Source organism: Dama dama, chromosome 15 (genome assembly GCF_033118175.1).
Source record: "Dama dama isolate Ldn47 chromosome 15, ASM3311817v1, whole genome shotgun sequence".
Taxonomy (NCBI): domain Eukaryota; kingdom Metazoa; phylum Chordata; class Mammalia; order Artiodactyla; family Cervidae; genus Dama; species Dama dama.
In genome coordinates, this window is record NC_083695.1 from 22,990,320 (window position 1) to 23,016,142 (window position 25,823).

The following is a 25,823-nucleotide window of genomic DNA, read 5'->3' on the forward strand; positions in this document are numbered from 1 at the left end:
TGCAGCTTTTAACTCTGAGTTGTCCACCCTGGGTTGGTTGATTGATGGCTCAGGCTTTCCTATCCTAGCAATGATCCTTGCAGAGGTTTCCACTCTGGTGAGTGGTAATTCTCTGTACTGCCTGCCTCTCTCTCCAATTTGGGAGAACATTCATGACCTCATTTCTCTGAAGCATCTAAAAAGAGCTGTTAATTTTTTTAGTTTGTCCAGCTTTCTACTTGTTGTTAGAATAGAGTGGCAACTCCTAAGCTCCTTCTTACATGCCAGACTGGAAACCAGATATTCTTGAGTTTTGCGATAAGTTTTTAATTAATGGTTTTTTAACAAGTGCTTTGTATATTAAGAATATTAACCTTTGGTTTTACGAATGTTTTCCCCCAATTTATCATTTGTCTTGAAATTTTGTTTATGTTGTTTCTGACGACATAGGAGTTTTTAAAGTCTTATGCAATCAAATCTTATGAAATTTGCCCTTTTGGTTTCTGATTTTACAGCACGCATTGACAGGCCTTTTCATTATCAAGATTACATTGCCTTTACATGTGTTCTCTTTTTATACTTTCGCAGTACTTTTAGTTTTTACATTTACAGTTCTCTCCATCAAGAATTACTTTTTCTTCAGATTTTATTAAATGGCTAGCTGGCTGTCACAAAATCATTTACTAAATTTTACATCATGTCCCAACTGATGTAAAATTCTACTTTTATCTTAAATACCTATAAACAACTGAGTCTCATTCAAGACTTGACTCTCAGCAGACAAAAACAAAAACCCAGCAATAGAGATAGGCCTCGTAAGGCAGTGGATAGCTGGAGACAAGTGATAAAAGAAGACTAACTTTACACTGTTCACCCTTTCGAATTTTATTCCACGTGCTTTGAACTACCACTCAAAACAATCAACAAAAATTGTTTAAAGTTCTGCTTAGTGGACATAATAGAATTACCAAATATTTCAGTCCTCTGTAAATTACATCATAACAACCCAATGTGTACCTGAGCAATACCTGAAATCATAGATCTACCTTGATTTCAAGTAGGTCAAGAACTATGATTTAAATGAACAGCTAAAGTACCTGAAATATGTCTAAATCCTTCATCACTGCAACCAAAGCTACTACCTCATACGTGTAACAGCCTCAGATACGTGCATTCCCTAGACCCAGCCACCGGCAGATGCATTTTGCTTTCTTCATTGAATGTTGGCTAGTAACTATCAAAAACTTAATTCAGAATCTAATCTTTCTATTCTAATACAATCCAATTATGATATTTTCAATACTATTTCTTTATAATTTGATTCAGATGCCAAAACTGGCCTGTTATAACCATAATACCATAAAACAAACTGGCTAACACGTAAAAAACATTCATCTAGCCACAGATGGAAAAACAAAAGATTTTGTCTTTTAAGTTATTCTCTTTAAGATCCTCATGTCATTTTCTAAACAACTATTAAAGGTAGACTATACTTTTAATAAACTATAAAAGTTAGTCATTTTAGCCTTTCTATACACAAAAATATTTTCAAGCACTTGAAAATACTCCTCCAACAGAAATGGGAAGGTGACCTAGATTCAGTTTCATTAGTATACTCATTAATTATATAGATTAGATACTATCTCTGTACTCTGTAATTCTCTTACTACCTGCTCTCCGAGGTACCTTCCCACTCTTTTTTTCCTAATAAATCAGCTCCTTTAACATGTAGGAGACACATATTCCACGTATCTCCCAGGAACTCTAAAAGTGAAAACGCAGAAGAAAAATCAATTCTTTTTAATAGTCTAATTACCCTTACTCTTTAAAACCCCTTGCATTTGATTATCATAATATTATCATCCTCACTTAACAGGAAACATAGATACACTTGCCAAACATCACATGAATGGCAATTAGAAATAGGTTTCCTGATAGAATGTCCTTTGCCCTAAATATACTGCATCCCACCATGATTAAACACAACACCCAAAGAAAAGAATCTATGCAGAACACAGTGAAGGAACCACTCAAATGAATATTAGCAATATGCTTTTTCAAAAGCAATTAAGTTTAGTATTTAAAGAAACAATTTTCCATCTTCTAAACAAGAAATGGTCTCAAGTATGCCAAAAGAGAACACCCTTTAAAAGGCAGCAGGTCATGTATTTCCTTTCTCTCATGTCTCTGAGCCTTGCCTTACACGATGAAGCACTAACCTAATGGCCATCTACTACCAGATCTCAACTATCAAGACACAGCCCAGTACACCCACTACTAAAATCTGGGTTCTTCTCACGTAAGGCAACTCCTCAGATGAAATTAAAATCTGTTTAGACTAAGAATTCTCAACCAAATCAGGCTTGATGTTCCCCTTTCATAAAATATTTGCCAGCTTCTGCTTTATCACCCAGAAATGAAATTAAAAACAATCTCCCTACAGACTTCAAACAAACCCATGTATCTATCCTAAATAAAATATAGATGGAAAAGTGAAATAAAAATCATTTAAAATAAGGCATGTATTTCAGCATGTTAATCTTGAAACAAAACTGAACTAGAAAACATACAAGAGTAATTACCAGCTAACCATGACAGCTATGAATGCAAAGTACTTTGTGACACAATTTTCCAAAACTGTAAACAACTCCTGATCAAATTGTGAACAAAACAAATCTTTCTTTCACAAGTTGCATATAGAAATAGACACTGGAAAATTCATTAGCGGTTAAAACCATGCTTTATACATAAAACAGAGGTTCTAGGTTCAGATAAGTACAAATATTACACAAATGTCAGGCAGTGTGTTCTTAAATCTTGCAAAACATGGGAACATTCTTTGTCAGGACAGCCTGTGCACCTACAAAGAGTATATAGCAGCCCATCAAATGCTAGTGGTTAGCCTCAATCATTCCAACAACCCCCAAAGAACACCTCCCAACCTCCCCCTAGAGGGAACCTCCATCTGGACCCACTGCCTTAAACACAATCCGACTACCACAGTATAATGTAAAGAACACTTGGGAAACATGCTTTCGAGTTCCAGTTCTATCACCTATAAGTTACGTGGTCACTGGCAGTGAATTCCCTAAACCTCAGTTTCCAGTGTACTAAACAGGAAGAAACACTACCTGGGCTCTGAGTTGTAAAAGTTTTAAAAAACATTATTTGAACTTTTACTGGGCAATTACTCTATCCTAGACAATAGGAAAACACAAATAACTAATATACCATACCTGTCCTTAAACATTTTACCATTCAGTAGGTCAGACCTAGGTAAAACATAACTACAATATAAAGCAGAATGACAGGCATTAAATAGAAATTCAAGTAATTGATTATGGGGGCCTGGAGAAAATGAATAACTATGAAAATCAGGACATCTTCATGGCATAGGACACTGAAAGACTCTTGACAGGCAGAGAACAGGACACAAATTATTAAAGAAAAAATGAAGTACAGGCATAGGCACGGAACATGAAAATATAGCTTGGTTCAGAGAAGAAAGGTAAGGGAAAAAATACATTAGAGACTGGAAGGGCAGGAAAAATTAACGCTGTAAAAACATTTCAGGATCAGTTCATGGAGGAATCTGAATGCCATTCAAATACTTTGAGTTTTATTGGGCAAGAGAACTTTTTAGAAAACTGGTGTTTATGTGGCACACCTGATTTTCAAATAATGCTGAATAATGGCCAAAAATGATTCCAGACAAATGCAAATTTTCATTAATGATCCCTGAAATATATATGTCTTAAAATGCATAAATAAGCAAAAAGAGCCTCAGTTCAGTTCAGTCACTCAGTCATGTCCAATTCTTTGCGACCCAAGAGTAAAAAGCCTACCCAAGAGTAAAAAGGAGTTTCCGATTTCATTCCTTGCATAACAAAAACATTACTAATGTACATGGTACCTTAAAAGAACTTAAAAGACCTTAAAAGAACTTAAAAGAACTCAAGATAATCTCCTATTCGTTTTTTATTTTCTCTCAAACAAGTGGCAGAATTTTATAAAATGTAAATACTTCATGTCAACCCTGGAAGACAAGAGGTAAACTGCAGTATTACTGACCTCTTTTTACTACAGGGAAACCGAGGAACAAAAAGAATAAATTACAGTATGGTCACAAAATAAACCATTATATTTCCTAGAACTTTTAATGAAAGGCTTAAGCCCACGTTTCATCCTTTATTCTTCGTACCATCTGAATACTAGAATTATCTTTTATTACCGTCTTAACAGGAAAAAAAAAAAAAAGATGCGAATTAAATTTCAACATCACTTCCTCGATTCGGTATTGCCACCAAAAATATCAGAGTTTAAATTCTGCCTCCTGAAATTAAGATACCTGCGAGACCTGCAAGGTTCGACCAGTAACCCAACTTCCCCAAAAACAAACAGCTATAAATAGCAAGTCAGGTCAGGAATCCTAAACCCAACTTTTACTCTGAATATCTGGCAGGTCAGAGGTGTGTTTGTAATACAGGCTTTGCGGATGTGGTGATAGGAAGATGTCGTAAGAGGCCCAGAACAGTGGTCTCTACACACTCACGACTGCAAACTTGAAATCCAAGGCTTTCCTCCTCTGCCCCTCCCTGCATTGCATCACAAACCAGGAGACTCCTGACAGGCCTGAGCAACGATTCTCCGACCTCTGCCTGAAAATGCGGTGCTTTGATGATGTCCAGGGCCTCAGTGAACAGTGAGAACACCGATGTAGCTAAACACATCTCAAAATTTCTCCTCTCCGGAATCTGGGGCCTGGTCCAAAAGGACTCTGTCAGACACAGTTTCCACGACTACTATTTTGTTTTTCACACAGATATTAACAACCCCCAAGTCTCGGCCTCTCACCACCCTCTCCCCTCTACGCCTGGTGGACGTTCTGGACGAAAGGAGCCAGAACCGGGAGGTCAGAGCCAAGGATCCAGGCCGCAAGGCCGTCCGGCGCGGGCAGGGGTCCCGGCAGCCCAGCCCCCGGAGCCGGGCAGCCCAGACTTGGCCTCGGCCAAGGCGCCGCCGCCGCCTATCAGCGGAGCGTAGGGGCGGGGCTGGCTGGCTCCGTGGCGGCTCCGCCGGCGGGCGGGGAAGGGTGGGGGGGACCGACCGCCGCGCAGCTCCGGCCGCCGCGCGCAGACACCGGGCCCGGCTCCCGAGGGCGCCAGCGCGGCCCCGGGGAGTGCCAGGAGCCGGAGGGCGCGCGGCCTGCCGTTGGCCGCCTGGTCCGCCACCCTCCGCACCCACCCGCCCCCGAGGTGGGGTCCAAGCCCCCGGGAAGATGGTGTCCTGGATCATCTCCAGAGCCGTGGTGTAAGTGCCGCTCACGGCGCCCCTCCGCCCCCACGCGAGGCCCGGGAGGCCGGGGGTGGCGGCAGGGCCCGGGAGGGGAAGGGAAGGCCCGGGCCTGGGCGGGGTGGGCCGGCCCGGCCTCGGGCCTGCCCGGGGTCTGGGAGCCCTCGGCCTCCTCACCCTAGTCCACGTCGCTGCGGGGCTCCCTGCGTCGGCCGAGGGCCCGGCTGCTGCGGTGCGGCCGGACTGCGTGCGGCTCGCCGGCCCTGCTCCCGCGGCGCTGGGTGGGCAGGCGCGCAGGGCAGGCGGCGCGCGCTCCCTGCTCGCTCTCCCCGCGCTGCGCGGCACCGCCCTGCGGGCCCGGGAGCGGCGCGCCTCGCGGCGGCGCCCTGCGCAGGCTCCGCAGAAACTAAGCGCGGGAGGCTCGGCGATCCTCCTGAGGATGCCGTGGCAGCGCCGAGCCTTTGTATCGTGCGTTGCGGGTCTCCCAGGGCGGCTGATTGCCTCTCGGTCACGTGTGGTAGGAGGAGAGATTTGTCTAAAAATCCGAGACCGCTCCCAGCTCAGATCCCTAGGAAGGGCCTCAGTTGCCCCGAGATTTACAGCTTATCGAGAAAGGAGCTCATTATTGAATGGCGACACTCGCCTGCTCGAACGGATCCCAGAATTTGGCCCTGTCGTGGTGGAAATATTTGCAAAGGGATTGAGAGGTTGCAGGTGCCTGTGGCCTTTGTTCGGATTATCCATTCATTTCATTGTGCTTTTACCACTGTTACAGGCCCATAAGAAAAAAATTAGTTGAGTTGTGGGGTTTACTCTGTAAAGATTGGACTGCAATTTAAACTGATTTTCTCCAGTCCTTCTTGATTTAACCCCCACGAAAGTCACGAAGTAAACAACAGTGACGTAGATATAGCCAGGGGCCCATGGATTCATTAATCATGATCTCCGTAGGAGTATTCTCTCTGTACCTTTCTGAAATGTTTTCAGGTGGCAGGCTTCTCCGATTAACTTTATAATGTGGAAAAAAAGAACATTGCCAGATTGCTCATTTATTTCTCAGTCAGAATTAGCTAATTTTTCTGTTGTTTGGTGTTTTGATTTGTTTTGTTTTGGGTTTGTTTTGTTTTTTCTTTGAGAGTGAATCAATCGCTTGGTAGCCCTGTTTAACTTGATTTGCAGTAGCATTCAAGATGTGTCATTTGATTGTCTGAATGCAGTTTTTATCTTCCTCCGTATAGTTTTTAGATTTAAAGCTTCAGAGGGGCCCATGTTCATTTGTACAAATCTAAAAATCAAGAAATAATACCACAGATGTCTTAAGATTTTGTTTTTTAGTTTAGGTTTTTTTTTTTTTTTGCCTTTTGGGGCCTTCTTTTAAGTCTATGTTTTCATAACACAGACATAACTTTCCTGACCTGGTAGATATCTACCAACTGTTGTGTCAGTGCTTGGAAAATCAAGTATCCAATTAAGACATTGTCGTGTTGTTTTGTTTATATTTTTTTTATTCTCGGGGTTCCTTTAACCAGTTCTTTAACTGACAGAGAATTGTGAAGCAAATTTGCATTCATCAAAGCAGATTTTTGTTTTTGATCATTAACTATGAGTATGAATGTTTTCTATGTGCTATCTAGAACACAAGGGTTAATCATATATGACCAATCTTAATGGAACTGACAGTTGCAATACCAGATACCTGCAGTACAGGGTGAAGTCTTCTAAGAGTTACACGCAGAGCTATAGGGTTTAGACAAGGAAGGGATTGTATCTGGTTGGAGAATAAGAAAAAGCAAGGGCGATTACATTTGAGATGGGCCTTCAAAGATGGACTGACTTTAGACAGCCGAAGATGAAAAAGGAGCGGATTCCAGATAAACGGGTCACTGTGAGCCAAAGAACAGAGAAGGGAAAGCCCAGATTAGTTACGGAGGACTTAGAGACTGGAGAGAGAGAGCTGGAAAGGTAGGCGGGGGCCTGTTTTCAAGGAATAGTCACGGAGAAGTGATAGCTATTATTAGGCAGCCGTGTATTTGCTTTAGAGGATTCTGTGCCTTAGGTGAGATGGTTGTGAATGGTGAGACTCTGAAGATGGGAGACCCCTTAAGGAGTTCCCTAACTGGAGAGAGGATTAAAGCCTGCAGTGCTAGAATTTACAGAATTAAAAGTGCAAGGCAAAGGAAAGGGAGATAATAGTGAGGGAGAAAAGGTCATGAGAGTGTATTTATCAAGTGTCAGGAAGTTTATCTCTTGAGCCCTTGAACTATTAGCATATTAAAAAGCACACTTGCCAAGGAATATAAGCATCTACTCCTCAGTTTCTGTAAGCACTGGGCATTTTCTACTCCCTTGATCACACATAAGAGTAAGAACATGAAGGATGGACCCCAGGGTTTATACAAACTTGGAAACCTTTTCACACTCACAAATAGCATTTACTACATTGTTTCTAATTCTCTGGAACAGCCAGCTGATCCTGAGCCTAAAGAAAGATCAGACAGTTCTCTCCATGTGAACCTTGGGCGATATGAACAAGGAACAAAAGGACCCTCTTTAACCTGAGCTCCCTGAGTGCGTGAGCACTTTCTCCCTCGCCCAGTGGCAGACCCTTACTAGGAAGAGCACTGACTTGGTAATCAGCCCTGGATGCCAGTTAATGGACCCGGGCAACGTACTAAATCTGTGTTTCATCGTCTTAAAAATGATTATAATATTTACTACTTAAAACTGTTGTCAATATTTAGTTTAACTAAAACACACCAAATGTGCCTGACAGTTGTTATGCACTTAAAACTTACTATATAGATAGGGTTTTTGTTTTTATGAGGGAGAGAAGTTAGATGGTGTAGCAAGAAATATCACTGGACTGTCATCATCATTAATGTTATCCTTGGAAACCTGGAATTTAGAACTAGCTTTGGTTGTATTAACCAGATGCATGACCTTTAGCCAGTTCTCACTGATTATAGACCTCTGTTTCTTACTCTGTAGAGGTAGAAGGGTCTGGTAATCCCCAAACTATTTTGTCAGCTGTAGCATTCTGCGATGCTGTAAGGATTTTCATTTTTCTTCCAGTCTGTTTAAAATTGGCTTGCTTTATTTTTACAGGCAAAATTGAAAGGTTAGTTAGCAATTATTAAGTGATAGTAATCTGAGGCTACCAAATGATATTATATGTAATATAATACATGATACCCATAACCTTCTAAAACATGATTCTTAGAGGTTGAGGGAAATCCCATTTTTCTGATTTGTGTCTACACCATAGCTGGTCATTATGATTAGGACTGAACGCAAATTGTCTGAATTCAAATATCAGCTGTGCCATTTAGTATTGGCTGCTGCCTACCCCATTGGATTAAATGTGTTCATATACATAATGTTCATTCTCCTCCATCAGGTAGATAGTAAGTATTCAGTAATGTTAGTAGTTATTATCAGAACAAGGAAGAACATATTCACCTACAGTCTCAGTGTACTGAACATGTAAACTATTTTCAGTTTACATTTTTCTTTGTCTTTCTGTGTAGGTTACATAGTGGTAATTAACAGCATAGTAAAAGTAATTTTTACACTGCGATTTATGATATATATATGATAAGCATCTCCTACATTGCTCTGAAACCTTATTTTATATCTTCCATTTGCCCAGGCCACTATTCATAATTTTCATAGACATTCTTTGATCTTTTGATTTTCCTTTTAGATCATTTCTAGTATCTCATTATCATAGGTAATGCTATAATGTAATTATAATACTGAATTGGATATCATTTATATATACTTTTAAAGTGTTTCCTTAGGATAAATATCCAAGAGGAATATTTCTGAATCAAAGGTTATGAATATTTTTGTGACCTTTAATGTCAATGTCCAAATTGCTATCCAAAAAATAATTAATATTTTACACTACCACCAGCGAGGTATGAGTACTGTCTTTATCACAGTGTAGCCAGATTGGGAAGGTTAAATTTTTTTTAATGTTTTCCTAATGAATATAACATTGTTTTCTTTTGTATTTTTCATATTAGCATTAATATTTGTCCTAATATTTATTATGTCATATACAAATAATCTATGCACTTTACCCATTAATCTCTTGCCTACTTAATAATTTACTTGTTTATCTGAACTCCTTACCTAATAAATCAACCTTAAGTCCTATTTGATGCAAGTGTGTTTCTACATCTAACTATACTTCTCTTTAGTTATTTTAAGTTATCCAGAGAGTTTATAGTTTTAATGCAGTTTATAGTTCAACTTGTTCATTTTTTATTTTGTGATTTTTTTTCACTTCTAAATATAAAATATTTACTCCAAATACTTAATTAGAACTATTTTCTCATATAGAATTTTTAGATAAATTTAGAGACCTCCCTTTAAATTCCATAAATCTGCATTTCCCTTTTTACATCTTAACACATTTTAATTTTCCTCTTACTGTAATTTTATTATCTGGCAGTAGTAGTAAAACCTCAGTTCTCTTTCTTTAATTGGTCCTCTTCCATTGTATTTAGTGAGTATCTTTAGAGTCTAAATTACATACCTTAAAAACCACACTCCAGCAGTTATTTCCAACATCATCCGTTTTCCCTCTCCACTTTATCTTTCTTGTCGGCATGCAAACATGCTATTATTGCTCCCATCTTAAAAAACAAAAAAACAAAAAAACACCTCTCTCTTAGTGTGCTCTACTTTCCATCTCATTTACCTATTTCTCTTCCTCTCATTAAAGCAAAAGACTCCTCAAAAGAACAGTCTACATACACCTTCACCACTCATCCTTTGGGTCACTCTTGAACCCATACCAATTAGGCTCTACCATCAACTCCTCCACTAAAATTACCCTTCCATAGGTTGGCAGTAGCCTCCACATGGCCAAAAGGGTTGGTCCTCTTCTGACTTATCAGCAGCTTTTGATACAATTGCTCTTTCTCTCCTTGAAATACTTCCTTCACTTGGATTTCCAGAAACCTTGCTTGCATTGTTTTTTTCTTAAACTCGCTGGCCACTCCCTACTTAGTCTCCCTGGCCACATTCCTCCACATGCCCTGAATTATTAAAATTGATGTGTCCAGAGGCTCAGCCTTTTTCTTTTCTATCCATACCCCTATGAGGGCTCTCGTTAATTTACATCTTCAACCCAGACGTCTGCTGAACTCATGATCATATGTATTTTTAACTGCTTGAGTCTGCATGGAAACATCTGTCAGGTTGGCCAAAAAGTTCATTCTGTAAAACATTACAGAAAAACCCAAACAAACTTTTTGGCCAACCCAATAGAAGTCATCTTGAACTCAAGCTATCCAAAACTGAACCCCTGAATTGCCTTTTTGACCTGACTTTGGCAGCCTGCCCCAGCTCAATTATTGACAACTCAGGGCTTCATTCTGTTCAGTTCAGTTCAGTTCAGTCGCTCAGTCGTGTCCGACTCTGCCACCCCATGAATCGCAGCAAAACTTGGCATCATCCTTGATTCTTCTTTTTCTGTTGTTCTCTACATTGAATACTATGGTAAATCTCATTGACTCCATCTTCAAGATCTATCCAGATTCACCCAGTTCTCATCACCTTTACTTAACATTACTCTAGTGCAAGCCTGTTTCATTCCTGAAATGTATTATTATAAAAGCAACCTGCTTCTACCCTTTGTGTGTATATTTGTTAAGATTATAACAGGATTAATGGAAAACATCTTGAGTAATTTTTAAATCATTGGGAACTTTGAGGGCAGTCACAATTTACTAGTGATTTTTCTTCCTTTTGGTAAAATCTCAATAATAGCTAAAATGACTGTTGTTGTTTAGTTGCTAAGTCATGTCCAACTCTTTTGTGACCCCATGGACCATAGCCCGCCAGGCTCCTCTGTCCATGGGATTTCCCAGGCAAGAATACTGGCGTAGGTTGCCATCTCCTTCTCTAGGGGATCTTCCTGACCCACGTGTCCTGCATTACAGGCAGCTTCTTTACCACTGAGCTCCCAGGGAATTCCGATGGCTAAAATAATTTCTTTCAATTAAGTTAAGGTAGATTTTAATAATAACTTTATTTACCAGTTTTGATGAGCTCATCATGTAGATAGCTTAAATGTTCCTGAGTGATTCTAAGAATAGGATACTTACTGCTTTTAGGTAATGAGAAATAAGGAAAAATAGGAGCAATGATATTTTCAAAGAAATTGGAAAAGTTAAAAATCTTAAACATGGAATTTTCTGTGCATGTCCTGCAACAGGTCATTTTTGCTGTTTTCCTTAATTAAGAAAGAAAACACATCCTAAACCTTTGGGTCTTGTTTTCATCACACAGGCCAAAACTTCCAACAAGATTCCTTTGTCAGCCTTCATTTCAGAAACAATTTGCTTTTGTCCACTTTTTGTCACTGCTGCTATATTAGCTATCTCTTTTTCCACTGGATTTTTTTTTTTTTTTTAAGTTGTCCCTGCCATGTGGCATTTAGGATCTTAGTTCCCCAACCAGGGATCAAATCTGTGCCCCCTGCATTGGAAACATGGTGTCTTAACCACTGGACCTCCACTGGATTTTTTAAAATAATTTTAGCACAGAGATTTTTATATTCTCTTTTTTCAGTATAGATTTAAATGTTTAAGTAAACAGTATGTGTGCTTAGTCGTTCAGTCATGTCCGACTCTTTGTGACCTCATGAACTATAGCCTGCCAAGGCTCCTCCATCTGTGGGGATTCTCCAGGCAAGAATACTGGAATGGGTTGCCATGCCCTCTTCCAGAGGATCTTCCCAACCCTGGGATTAAACCCAGGTCTCCCACATTGCAGGCAGATTTTTTTTTTTTTTTGCAGGCAGATTCTTTACCATCTGAGCCACTAGGGAAGCACAAACAAACAGTATATTACAATAATAATAGTATAAATGGGTAACTTAAATATCTTAAATATGATATTACTGTTTGGTCATCACATGGAGAAGATTACTGCTGAGTCTCTGTTACAGGAAAATGAGCTGATTTCTGTCCTTGGTCATGCATTTGCCTTAAACCGCCACTTTTGTTGAAGATAAATGACAAGTTAAAGATAAAAATTGTTATAAGTGTCTTTATGTTTACAAAACTGTCTGTTAATAGTTTAAGCATAGTTATCCCTATTACTGAAGCAAATTTACCAGCTTCAGGCATATTGGAATTAACAAAAGCCACTATAACTAAAATTCATGTGAAATGTCCTACTAAGATACTATGGTCAGAGACAATGGTTGCAATTGGAATGGAATTATTTAACAATGGCTAGAGATTATTTTAAGTATAACTCAGACTAGCTAATGTTAAAATATTATACAGTTCTTCATATTGATATTCAAAGTATTTTTTGTTTCATTGGAAAGTGAAAGTGAAGTCGCTCAGTCGTGTCCCACTCTTTGTGACCCCGTGGACTGTAGCCTACCAGGCTTCTCCATCCATGGGATTCTCCAGCCAAGAAAACTGGAGTGGGTTGCCATTTCCTTCTCCATATTTCATTGGAAGATCCTTTAAATATGTCAGAGTTTCTTAAGCTAGCACTACTGAAATTCTGGACTGGATAGTTCTTTCTTGTAGGGGGCTGTACTGTGCATTGTAGAAAGTTTAGCAGCATCCCTGGCCTCTATTCAGAGGATGCCAGTAGCACCTCCAAAAGGTACAACAGCCAAAAATATCTCCATATGTTGCCTGGTTCTGTTGGAGTGATACTCTACAAGATACAATGCCCTCAGCGTCCCCATCTGAAAATGGCTTTGTTGTTTACTATTTCCTGCTTCTGTGGGAGAAATTATAAGCCATAATGATATGGAAAGTCATAAAGCATCTTGGGATATCTTTTAAGAATTTTCTAGATAAAATATTGTTGCTGATCATTCTCATATTTTTAAGACTATTTCAAAATTAATTTCTATTTCAGAATGTACAGAGAATTTCCCAAAATTGATGACAATTGTTGGTGCAGCACACTTTGAAAATAATTTTTGTAATCTCTTATTCTGCATACTAACTCTCATAGTCCTTATTTTCTAAATTTATAAATGAAATGTGGTTTACAAATTCCAGTTTTCCTGGCCTCGAAGTTGTTAGCATATTAGGATTTGAATGCAGAGACAAGGGTTACCAGCATGTTGCTTTCTTTGCTATTAACAGTCTCATCAACTCTACAAAAGCAGAGCTACATAAAAAAATCATGAAAACAAAAGTCATAAGAAAAATCTAAACCCAATAGACTTGTGCTGGCCAGTAATTCAGAATTTAATTTCAGAATGTATTCAAATATTTCATTGCAGAGAGCATTAATATTTTCAAGTAATAATATGCCCATTTTACTGTTTTTTGAAAGAATTATTCTCACCCATATATAAACCCAAGCATTAGGCTGTGGAAAATTTCCTTAACCTTTATGTCACATTTCTGAGTAATGTATTATATACAGTTTGCTAGGACTTTTACAGCAAAGTACCACCAAACTGGATAGCTTAAACCACAGAAAATCATTGTGTCAACAGGTTCTTCCTTCTGCGGGCTGAGAGAGAATTTGTTGCACGTCTTTCTCCTAGCTTCCACCCTGATCTCTGCTTTCATCTTCACCTGGCATTCTCCTTTTGTGCCTGTTTCTGTGTCCAGATTTCCCATTTTTATAAGGATACAAGTCATATAGGATTAGAGTCCACCCCAATTACCTCATTTTAACTAGATTACCTCTGCAAAGACCCTGTCTTCAGATAAAGTCACCATATCTTTTAAAGGGGACACAATTCAACCCATAACAATCTCTTTTATAAAAACAGGAAAACTAGTATATGGCAAGGAATAATTTGAGGGATTGGATTAGAAAAGTAGGGGGAAAAAATCTAACAAAATAGCTGTCTACACATAATTTGAGCTGTCACATGAGAGAAGGAATACTAATTTTTCTATTTTAACTGTGAAATGCAAGGCTAGAGCAATAGGTCAATGTTATAGGGAAGATAATTTTATTCATGTAAGGGAAAACTTTGACACCTGGTATTGTTCAACTTTGAGACTGACAGTCTCAAGAAAACAGTGTGTTGTTCTCCATCACTGGAAGCATGGAAGGAAGAGTAGAAAGCTAGTTACGGATCTTGATTATATTACTTATATGCTTCCTACAGAGAAGCATAGATAAATTACTGTGAAGCATTTCGTATTTAATAAAACTACTTAGATATTTAAATGAACACATTAACCTTGTATTGGACTTCCCTGGTGGCTCAGCTGGTAAAGAATCCGCCTGCAATGCAGGAGACCTGGGTTCGATCCCTGGGTTGGGAAGATCCCCTGGTGGAGGGAAAGGCTATCCACTCCAGCATTCTGGCCTAGAAAATTCCATGGACTGTAGTCCATGGGGTCACAAAGAGTCAGACACGACTGAGCAACTAAGCATACACACACATTAACCTTGTATTACAACAATATAAAGAATAATTAATAAGCAGCATTGTTTGGCATTTACAAAACAGCGTGATTATATACAGCACTGAATAAGTTACATGCTAAAGCTTCTGCTAACATCACACTTTTTCATTATCAAACTATAATCACCAATCTTAAGGGCTCCTAGCCAAAACTATAAAGTGGATAAACTGACTTTAATCTATAGAGACACCATCATGCTGGTACCAAAACCAAAGAACACCAAAAAGAAAAAAGAAAATTACAAACCAATATGCTTGATGAATATAGATTCAAAAGCTCTCAGCAAAATATTAGGAAACTGAATCCAACAATACTTTAAAAAGATCATACACTATGACCAAATGGGATTCATCCCAAATTCTTAAGGACAGTTCAGTATATGCAAATCCGTGTAATACACCACATTAACAGCAGTCAAAAACCACAGGATCATCTCAGTAGATGCAGAAAAAGTATTTGACAAAAATTCAACATCCATTCATGATAAAAAAAAAAGAACAAAAAACAAAAAACTCTTACCAAAGTGGGTAAAGAGGGAACATATCTCAACATAATAAAAGCCATTTATGACAAACCCAAAGTCAATGTAATGTTCAGTGGTGAAAAGATGAATGCCTTCCCACTAAAATCCCACAAGGATGCCCACTCTTATCACTTCTATTCAACAAATTATTGGTAGTCCTAGCCACAGCAATTAGACAAAAGACACTGAAAGATTTCCAGATTGGAAGGAATGAAGTAAAATGGTCACTATATGCAGATGACATAATACTATATATTGAAGGATTCCACACAAAACCTACTAGGTAAATGCATTCAGCAAAACAGCAGGATACAGGATTAACATTCAGAAGTTGGTTTGCTTTTCTTTACACTAACAATGAAATATCGGAAAGGGAATGTTTAAAAAAAAAAACAAAACCTTTAAAATTGCACCGAAAAAATAAAATACCTAGGAATAAACCTGACCAAGGACGTGAAAGACTTATACACTGAGAACTATAAAATATTGATAAGTGGATAAACTGATTTTTTTTCTTTAATATTTGGGAGGCCCACAGCAACAATGAACAGTAGGTTTCCTTAAGTGTTGACTTAAAGAATATGGGAGTAGAAGAGAACTTAGGGATATTTGACTAATGGTTATCATTGCAGCTGAGATCAGTTCTTCCACTGCTTTATGCCTTGGTCTTTGCTTTCTATGGGAACACTGACCCACCTCACTATTGCTGAACAAACTTTCCAGTTCATTTGATGTTTGTTTATTTACACTGTATTTTTTAATCATTAATTTTCATCACCCTTAGTTTCTGTTTCTGATTTTCTGAAATATGGGCCTTTCCGTTTTTACTTTGTATACCTAGGCTAATTTTGCCAGTATAAATGATAATGGTTTTTTTTTTTTCTTTTTTTTTTTTATGTTTTTTTTTTTTTTTTTATGATAATGGTTTTAAGGTGTTTAATAGATCGTAAAAGTATAGGACAACCTTTTCTCTAAAGATATACCTCTTGGTCCATATAGAAGAACTTTGCTAGTGGATAAATCTTAAACAATCTAAAATTAGTAAAATGTTAAATAAAACTATGAGAAAAGTAGTCTGAAAGCTCTGTGTAAAGATATTCTGACAGTCTATCTGGTCTTTTCCTTCTCTAAGTAAAAGTTTCAGATGTACAAATTAGAAATAAACTTTTTCTCCCCTGTAAAGTTTATGCATTATCATTATGATTAAATATTTTTAGGTACTTACAAATTCCACCTCTTGTATTGTTTTATATGGTAAATAAATATGATACAAATTATACTTTATTTCAGTTGATCTCCTGAGTTTAAAAAATGTACTGTCTAGGCGTAGGGGATTAAGAGATACAGACTATTAAATTCCAAGAATATATTGTACAGCACAGAGAATATAATCAACATTTTATAATAACTATAAATGTAGTATAGCCATTAAAAACTGTGAATCATTATGTTGTACACCTGAAACTTGCATAATATATTCCATCAACTATATCTCAAAAATAAGTAATTTTTTTAAAGAAATGAAATGTACTGACTTCTAGTAACTCTATATCAATTACCTTAAATGTTTGCTGGTGACAAATCTTACTGTGCTTTAACTGAAATAACTCATCTGAAACAAAGATCACTTAAACATAGGTGGTAAGCCATTCTAAGAGTAATAGTTATAGTAAAAAGAGACCTTGCTTACCTTGAATGACTGAGACGTGCAAAGAAAACGCTGAACATGATATAACCTATAAGCTAAAATTGACACTGCCTGTTTAAATATGTGAAGGAGAAGAGGGCGGCAGAGGCTGAGATGGTTGAATAGCATCACTGACTCAATGGACGTGAATTTGAGCAAGCTCTGGGGGATAGTGGAGGACAGAGGACCTGGTATGCTACAGTCCACGGGGTGACAAAGAGTTGGACACGACTTAGTGACTGAACAACAACAAATCTAAACTATGGTGAGAGGAGGAAAGGTATGAGGAAGGACAGCATTCAGTTTGGCTCCCCAGCTTCAAAGTCTGTCATCACTTCTCTTGTCCTCACTTCTGTGTTTTTCTCACCTTTTTGTCTGGTTTTAATCCTCTTCCCTTCTCTCTCCATAGCGGGAAGGAGAAAATGGAATGGTCTCTGTCATATGCAGAGATAGAGTAATTTAAAAGGCTGTAAATATTTATAGTCTCCAAACCAACAGAGGAAAAAGGAGGCTAGAGGATTATAAAAGACCAAAATAAAGAGGACAGGGGGTGAGAGACACATGGACAAAAAAAGATAGTAGAAATGGGTTCAAATATTTAGATAAAAATAATAAATGTAAAAAGATTCTATTCTTCTGTTAAAAGAGACTGTAACAATGGAAAAAACCTATGAAGTTATAAAATGTGGTTGAAAGATAAAGGATCTAAATAAATGGATAGCTCTTATTAATGAATCAATATTAGTTGATGGTTATTAATTCTTCCAAAATAGAATTCCCTGGAATTCCAGGAAGAATGTGTTGTTTTTGCTTTCATGGAACTTGATAGACTAATCCGTAGTTCATGGGGAAGAACAAAGGTTAAGGAATCAGTAAAACAGCAACAAAAAACAAGGAAGGAAAACTTGTTTTATTACATTTCAAGATTTATTATAATGTAGTAATTGGGACACTGTAGTATTGGTTCATTGCTTGACAGTACACTTAAGGAAACACAAGCAAGAATCCAGAAACTAACCTAGGCATATAAGGAAATCTGATATGACAGAGTAGTATTCAAAATCAGTGGGCAAGGAAGGATAATTAGTGTTGTGACAACTTGGTTATCTCAGGAAAAAGGAGAATGGGACTACAGCCTTCAGTTCAGTCGCTCAGTTGTGTCCAACTCTTTGTGACCCCATGGACTGCAGCACACCAGGCCTCCCTGTCCATCACCAACTCCCGGAGCTTACTGAAACTGATGTCCATTGAGTCGGTGATACCACCCAACCATCTCATCCTGTGTAGTCCCCTTCTCCTCCCGCCTTCAATCTTTCCCAGCATCAGGGTCTTTTCAAATGAGTCAGTTCTTCGCCATCAGATGGCCAAAGTATTGGAGTTTCAGCTTCAGAATCAGTCCTTTCAATGAATATTCAGGACTTATTTCCTTCAGGATGGACTGATTGGATCTCCTTGCTGTCCAAGGGACTCTCAAGAGTCTTCTCCAACACCACAGTTCAAAAGCATCACTTCTTCGATGCTCAGCTTTCTTTATAGTCCAACTCTCACATCATACATGACTACTGGAAAAACCATAGCTTTGACTATTCAGACCTTTTTTGCAAAGTAATATGTCTGCTTTTTAATATCCTGTCGAGGTTCATCATAACTTTTCTTCCAAGGACCAAGAGTTTTTTAATTTCATGGCTGCAGTGATTTTGGAGCCCAAGAAAATAAAGTCTGTTACAGTTTCCGTTGTTTCCCCATCTATTTGCCATGAAGTGATGGAATCAGATGCCATGATCTTAGTTTTCTGAAAGTTGAGTTTTAAGCCAGCTTTTTCACTGTCCTCTTTCATCAAGAGGCTCTTAAGTTCCTCTTCACTTTCTGCCGTAAGTGTGGTGTCATCTGCATATCTGAGGTTATTGATATTTCTCCCAGAAATCTTGATTCCAGCTTGTGCTTCATCCAGCCCGGCATTTTGCATATAACTTAAATAAGCAGGGTGACAACATACAGCCTTGATGTACTCCTTTCCCAATCTGGAACCAGTCTATTGTTCCATGTTCCATGTCTGGTTCTAACTGTTGCTTCTTAACCTGCATACAGATTTCTCAAGAGGCAGATCAGGTGGTCTGGTATTCCCATCTCTTTAAGAATTTTCCATGGTTGGTTGTGATCTGCAGAGTCACTTTGGCATAGTCAATAGGCAGAAGTAGATGTTTTTCTCGAACTCTGTTGGTTTTTTGATGATCCAACGAATGTTGGCAATTTGATCTCTGGTTCCTCTTCCTTGTGTAAACCCAGCTTGAACATCTGGAAGTTCACGGTTCAGGTACTGTTGAAGCCTGGTTTGGAGAATTTTGAGCATTATTTTGCTAGCGTATGAGATGGGTGCAGTTTTGCGGTACTTTGAGCATTCTTTGGCATTGCCTTTCTTTGGGATTGGAATGAAAACTGATCTTTTCCAGTCCTGTGGCCACTGCTGAGTTTTCCAAATTTGCTGGCATATTGAGTGCAGCACCTTCACAGCATCATCTTTTAGGATTTGAAAAGCTCAACTGGAATTTCATCACCTCCGCTAGCTTTGTTCTTAGTGATGCTTCTTAAGGCCCACTTGACTTCACATTCTAGCATGTCTGGCTCTAGGTGAGTGATCACACCATCATGTTATCCGGATCATGAAGATCTTTTGTGTATAGTTCCTCTGTGTATTCTTGCCATATCTGCTGCTTTTGTTAGGTCCATACTGTTTCTGTCCTTTATTGTGCCCATCTTTGCATGAAATGTTCCCTTGGTATCTCTAATTTTCTTGAAGAGATTTCTAGTCTCTCCCATTCTACTGTTTTCCTCTATTTCTTTGCATTGATCACTGAGGAAGGCTTTCTTATCTCTCCTTGCTATTCTTTGGAACTCTGCATTCAGATGGGTATATCTTTCCTTTTCTCCTTTGCCTTTAGCTTCTCTTCTTTTCTCAGCTATTTGTAAGGCCTCCTCAGACAACCATTTTGCCTTTTTACATTTCTTTTTCTTGGGGATGGTCTTGATCCCTGTCTCCTGTACAAGTAAGATTAGAGCCTTACATCACAGCAAACTCAAAAGTAAATTTTCAGTGGATTACTTGCTGAGATGTGAAAAGTAAAACATTTATGACATAACAATATAGGTGCTGCTGTTATCCTCATTTTGCCTTTAAGAAATGTGAGGGTTAAGGACGTGAAATAACTTGCCCAAGGTGATAACATACTGAGAGGCAAAGCTAATTGGCAGTCTTGCTCTAAAACCAGACCTTAACCAACATGCTATCCCACCTCCCTGAAATATAATGTCCATCTGTTATTTTTTAAATTTCACATCCGCATAATTGGGATAGGATTTACATATAATAATTTCAGTGACTTTTGTCAAATAATTTACTCTTGCATCACCACCCTTACATTCTTGCATCACCTCCCCTACCGCCAGTATAAACACTGATTTTACATTCTCAGCAATGGGAGCTGAATTTTCACTGCATTGGCAATAAATTTGTCTTTGCCAATCTATGTGGAATAAAACCCACCTAATTATATTAAATATACCTCTCAGGATATAGAATTTTAAAAACTCAGTTTAGAAACTAATATTGCTATTTTTTTAATTTCTCAGTAGCTTGAGGCCAGGGAAGGAAGGTGTGATGGAAGAAGCCAGTATTAGAGTTATGGCCCAACATGGGCAAAAATGCAGACAGTTTCATAATATATATAACTCACAAAGTATGATATTGGGATGGTATAGGAATTCTTTAAAATCAATAAGAAAATAATCTAAAAGAAAGATGTACAATTGAACCAATAGCAACAAGACAGGGAAAACAACATACAAAATTCATTAGTTTTCAAAGAAATGTAAATTAAGACCACATTGAAATTCCATTTCATGCTTTCTAGCTTGCAAAAATTAAGAAGTCTGAAAGTACCAGGTGTTGGCAAGGATGGGTAGAGCAACAGGATCTTTTATTTGCGATGCCAGTAAGAAAGTAAGATGCTTCAACTGTTTTGGAAAACACTTTGGCCCTAATTCATAGTATTAATCATACTATATAACCAGAAATTCCACAACTAGGTAATATTTGGCACAGAAACCAGGAGATATTTGCAAGGATATTTATAGGAAAGTTCTTAAAGCAAAAAGCTACCAAAGGGACTTCCCTGGTGGTCCAGTGGCCAAGACTCCACACTCCCGATGCAGGGGACCCAGGTTTCATTCCTGGTCTGAAAACTTGTTTCCAAATGCCACAACTAAGAGTTTGTGTGCCACAACTGAAAAATCTTGTGTTAATCATGTCACAGCTAAGACCCGGTGAACGAAATAAATACAGTTTTTAAAAAACCTACCAAGAATACTAACTTACATGGACATGAGAATGGGTAAATAAATCTTGGTCTGTTTACATAATGGAATATTACTCAGCAGTAAAACTGAATGAGATACTGCTTATAAGCATCAGTCTGGATGACTATTTGGAAAACTCAAGTGTGTCTTGGGGGCGGTGGGGAAGCCAGTATGCTTGCTTTTAGTGTGACAGCATTTTAAAGTGTCTAACATGTGCTCTGCTCTGTAACTTCAGTCATGTCTGACTCTTTGCGACCATATGGCCTGTAGCCCGCCAGGCTCCTTCTTGCCAGATCATGGGGATTCTCCAGGCAGGAATGCTGGAGTGAGTGGCCATGCCTTCCTCCAGGCAATCTTCCCAGCCCAGCGATCTAACTGGGGTCTCTGCATTGGCAGGCGGGTTCTTTACCACTAGCGCCACCTGGGAAGCCCAAAACTAAACAGTATATAGAGATATATACATGTATGGCAAATCTATTTTTCAAAAAAGAGAATAATAAGCACAAATTTTAGGACAGGGGTTAACTCAGTAATCTGAGAGAAAGGGACTCTGGGACAATTGTGTTGGTGGTATTCTACTTTGAAGCTGGATGACTGATGCACTTCATTATGCTCCTAACTTAGAACTATACATCATATATTTTCTTTATAACTATTATATTTTTTAAAATGCTTAAGGGAATTCCCTGGTGGTCCAATGGTTAGGACTCCACCCTTTCACTGCCAAGGACATATGTTCGGTTCCTGGTCCAGGAACTAAGATCCCACAAGCTGCATGGCACAGCGCCCCACCCCCACCCCCCCAAAAAAATAGCATAATACTTACAGTGAGTCAGGATTAAGGTATCTACAGTAACTACAGAGACAAGCTAAAGACCACGCAGAGCAGACACCAACAGAAAGGAGACACTGCCCCTGTCCCAGCCTGTATGTTTCTGGCTGGTGTTGAGGCCAGTTTTAGTGCTAAGCCAGGCCCCAGAGGGAGGGAGGGAGGGAGCTGCACCTGTCATGAAGAATATGTGAAAAAAGGCCAGAACCTCTGTGCAATCGCCAGGCAGGCTGTCTCTAGTCCTTCTCCCCCCTCCCGCCCCCGCTCAAAACTGGTATGAGTCCAATGAAGATGTCAAGTTCCTTATATATTCGAAGGATATTTGAGCTTCTAAAAGTAGGTGCATAGATGGCCACTTAAGAGCCCCCCCCCCCTCGGCCACTATTTTCAGATAACAGTATTTTTCTTGTCTGTCCACTTGGTATATGGTATGTGACTATAAAAGTAATTTGGTGTCTAAAAAAAAAGTGCCAATCAACATGGCTTCACATAACTACTTCCAGATTAAGATAGACCTAAGAGTATTGATGTCAAAATGTAGAATAATTTTCTTAACAGCTGCTGCTTTGTGTTCTTAATGATGTTACTTCTCTGTTTTGATAGTTTATCTGGTCAAAAAATGTTGCATTGCTTGAAGTTCCCTAATCCCTACATGAGAATAATACAGCTTTTGGTTACATGTTTTAGAGTCATTCTCCACTATTACAAAGCAGAGACAATAGTCCTAGAATCTGGAGTGGGTTTGAACTTATCTATGGGAGCTAACGTGTAATATTAACATTTTTTATCATTGTGTAGCTCTGATTCCTTATGCATCCTGAGCATCATTTATAGAAGAGGGGGGAAATGGAAAATATTAGAGTCGTCTGTGTTCCGTGTGGTCAGCGGCGCTGTGTGGTGACCTGGCTGAGACGTCCCTTGCCCGCGGATGGCCAGGATTCACTGGCTTACTGGGCTGTCCCCTCGATCCTTTATCACTCCATGCGCTGTGCTCATTGGACGATAGAGGAGGACGTTCAGAGCCTCACGGCACCTCAGGAACATAGTTATACGACATTAGCTTGTAGGTATGCAGATTATGTGGTGATTTCTAGTTTGAAAATGCAAAGTAAATAAATCTAGATTTAACTGTAGAAATTATCCATATTCTTGCACTACCCAGTAGTCACCCAGAAACATCAATAGGATTGCCAGCTAGTTTAACACTTTTTTTAAATGTGAAGAATGTTAGCCTCTTTGAGGAATCTTGGAGGATTTCATAAGAATGGTTTAAGAAGGGGAAATTAGAAAATGAATCGTCAGTCAGCTTGTACAAGAAAAGGAGTACTGCCCAAAGCCCAAGTGCATACTGGTGGAATAAAGGAAGTGGGTAATTTTGGAATGTTTCTTATTAAAGATGACTGGAAAGCAACAAGGTTCTGCTCTATAGCACAGGGAACTGTATTCAGTATCCTGTGATAAACCCTAATGGAAGAGAATATGAAAAAGAATTACATGTTTAAGTGAATCACTTTGCTGTACAGTAGAATTTAACAAATTACAAATCAATTACACTTCAATAAAATAATTCATTTTTAAAAGACTGGAAATTCATGAGATAAAATGGAACTTCTAATATAAACAAGAAAAGGTTTGGAAACTGAGATTTTTTTAAAAAAGCATGTTAGTCTGCAAATGGGCTCTTAAGTAAGTGACCATTCATTCATTTTACTCCTAACCAGACTCTTGTTCATTATTGTTTTGTCAGTCAGTCTTATGTTTTGCTAGCATTTACTCCTCAATAAAGGGACAAAATTTCCTAACATTACTCACTCTTTAAAAAGGAGTTCTGTATGATGGGATATTTTAAAATTACAGCTTTGAACCAGAAAGCAACTCAACAGATTTACAAATGTTGAAAATTGATGACATCATTTAATTTGAGAAACATAGTTGATAGTGATAACTCACCTCTTAAAATCTTAATAAAATGATTTTCACTAATATACGCACACTACTATATGTAAGACAGATAACCAACAAAGACATACAACAAAGGGAACCTTACCCAATATTCTGTGATATGATAGGAGATGTGATGTAATAAGATATGAGAAAAGAACCTATTGATAGAAAAGATGAATGTATTTATGTGCATAACTGAGTCACTTTGCTGTACCCCTGAAACTAACAACTTAAATCAACTGTACTCCAATAAAATTAAAATACTTAAAAATTTATTTTTGCTGTAACTGAACACAGGATAAATTGAGTATCTGTTTTCACATAGATGATGTAGATTCTTCAGTTAAAATAAGAGCTCACCAAGCACTATAGTAGTTTTAAAACACCTTTCCCAGAGCCCAGTCACAAAGATTGTAATAATGGATCTGGGGTGGGGCTGGATATCCTTATTTTCTTAAAGCTCCCCAAGTGATTAGAATGTGCAACCAGCTTCAAAAACCATTATAGTAGAGGTTATGAGATAGAAAACCTAATGGTGATTTTTTTGAGAAATAGTGTCAGGAAACACAGAATTGAGCTGCTGGAATACCATTGCCGTTTTAGAACAAGCAAACAAAAATTGTAAAATATCCTTAGTTTAGTTTTCAATGATTCGATGATTTTGACAAAAAATTTTAGGAAAATCTGAGTAAAATATCTTACTCACAAAAAAAAATTTCACTCACAAAAAATCTCAGTAAAAAATCTGCAGAAAATATCTGCAGCTAAGCAGTAAGCAACATTAGTGGCCTATAAAGAAGTAATCTTTCCAAAGCTGGTCTTTTCAGATTGAGTTACAGAAGTATTAGAGGAAAGGAATGCAGTGGCAGGAATATCTGGATTTTATTACAGCATTGTCTGTCATGCTTCAAGAAATTCAACTTGGAAATGCATTTCATATGTCCAGTTTGTATGTGAATGAAGTCTAGCAAACAGCAAAATATCACATTTGTCAGCTTGACTGAATTGCACATTTGCCTCAGCATGCACATCTATGGTGCCTTAAAAAGATCATTTGTAAGATCTGTCAGTATGGAGCTTTGTTTATTTTTAGAGAAACATATCAAAATCATTCCATGCCTTTAAAAGTTTCCACAGCATTAATACCATATATTAGAATATGGTATACATCTTGGTTTTTAAAAAAAAGGTATGCATGCTCAGTCATGTCCTACTCTTCATGACCCAATGGACTGTTTTTTTAAAAAAGAAAAATAGGTAATGAAAATCTGGAGAGGGTGAGAAAGAAGCATCCGGGCAGATTTAATCTTTCATAGCAACCTTTCATAGGGTTGAAATGCTAGCCTTTCCTAATCCTGTTCCTAGAGGATTAGTGTAGGCCCCAGCATTTCTAAGTTAAAATTTCATTTGTTCCTTCAGTTTTATTGTCTGTTAAATTTAAGCAAAATGTAATTTAGGGTGTTTACATTAAATTTCACGTATTTTAAGATTTCATTTTTGTATACTTTTTCTGTCACTCTCTACTAATACTACAGAAAGATGTTTAGATTATCAGACATTATCCCTAGTTATTTCTGGTCAGTGGATCTGGGGCTGAGTTTTAGATTTCTACTTTGTTCTTTTTAGTAGTGTTTGGGTAATAAATATAAATCATTTCTACTAAAAACAGTGTTTTAATTGACGTAGCGGTGCTTTACGACCTTTCATGTTTCATGTTTCCATCATTATATTTCTTCTTCTCTCTATACTACAACCTGCTCACCACCAGAAATCTAATTTCCATCATATGGT

The 25,823-nt window shown here is 38.2% G+C and overlaps 2 protein-coding genes across 2 annotated transcripts in view; one reads left to right on the plus strand and one right to left on the minus strand.

The window, feature by feature from the left end:
- JMJD1C (jumonji domain containing 1C) overlaps positions 1-5,542 on the minus strand; it is a 300,384-nt gene extending 294,842 nt beyond the window's left edge. The window contains exon 1 of the mRNA XM_061161622.1: positions 5,449-5,542. The gene's annotated coding sequence lies outside the window, so the exon portion shown is untranslated. The remainder of the gene's footprint in view (positions 1-5,448) is intronic.
- The window catches only part of REEP3 (receptor accessory protein 3), a 99,685-nt gene continuing 78,973 nt past the window's right edge, over positions 5,112-25,823 (plus strand). The window contains exon 1 of the mRNA XM_061161624.1: positions 5,112-5,289. Coding sequence (XP_061017607.1) covers positions 5,258-5,289 — 32 coding nt within the window. The 5' untranslated portion in view covers positions 5,112-5,257. The remainder of the gene's footprint in view (positions 5,290-25,823) is intronic.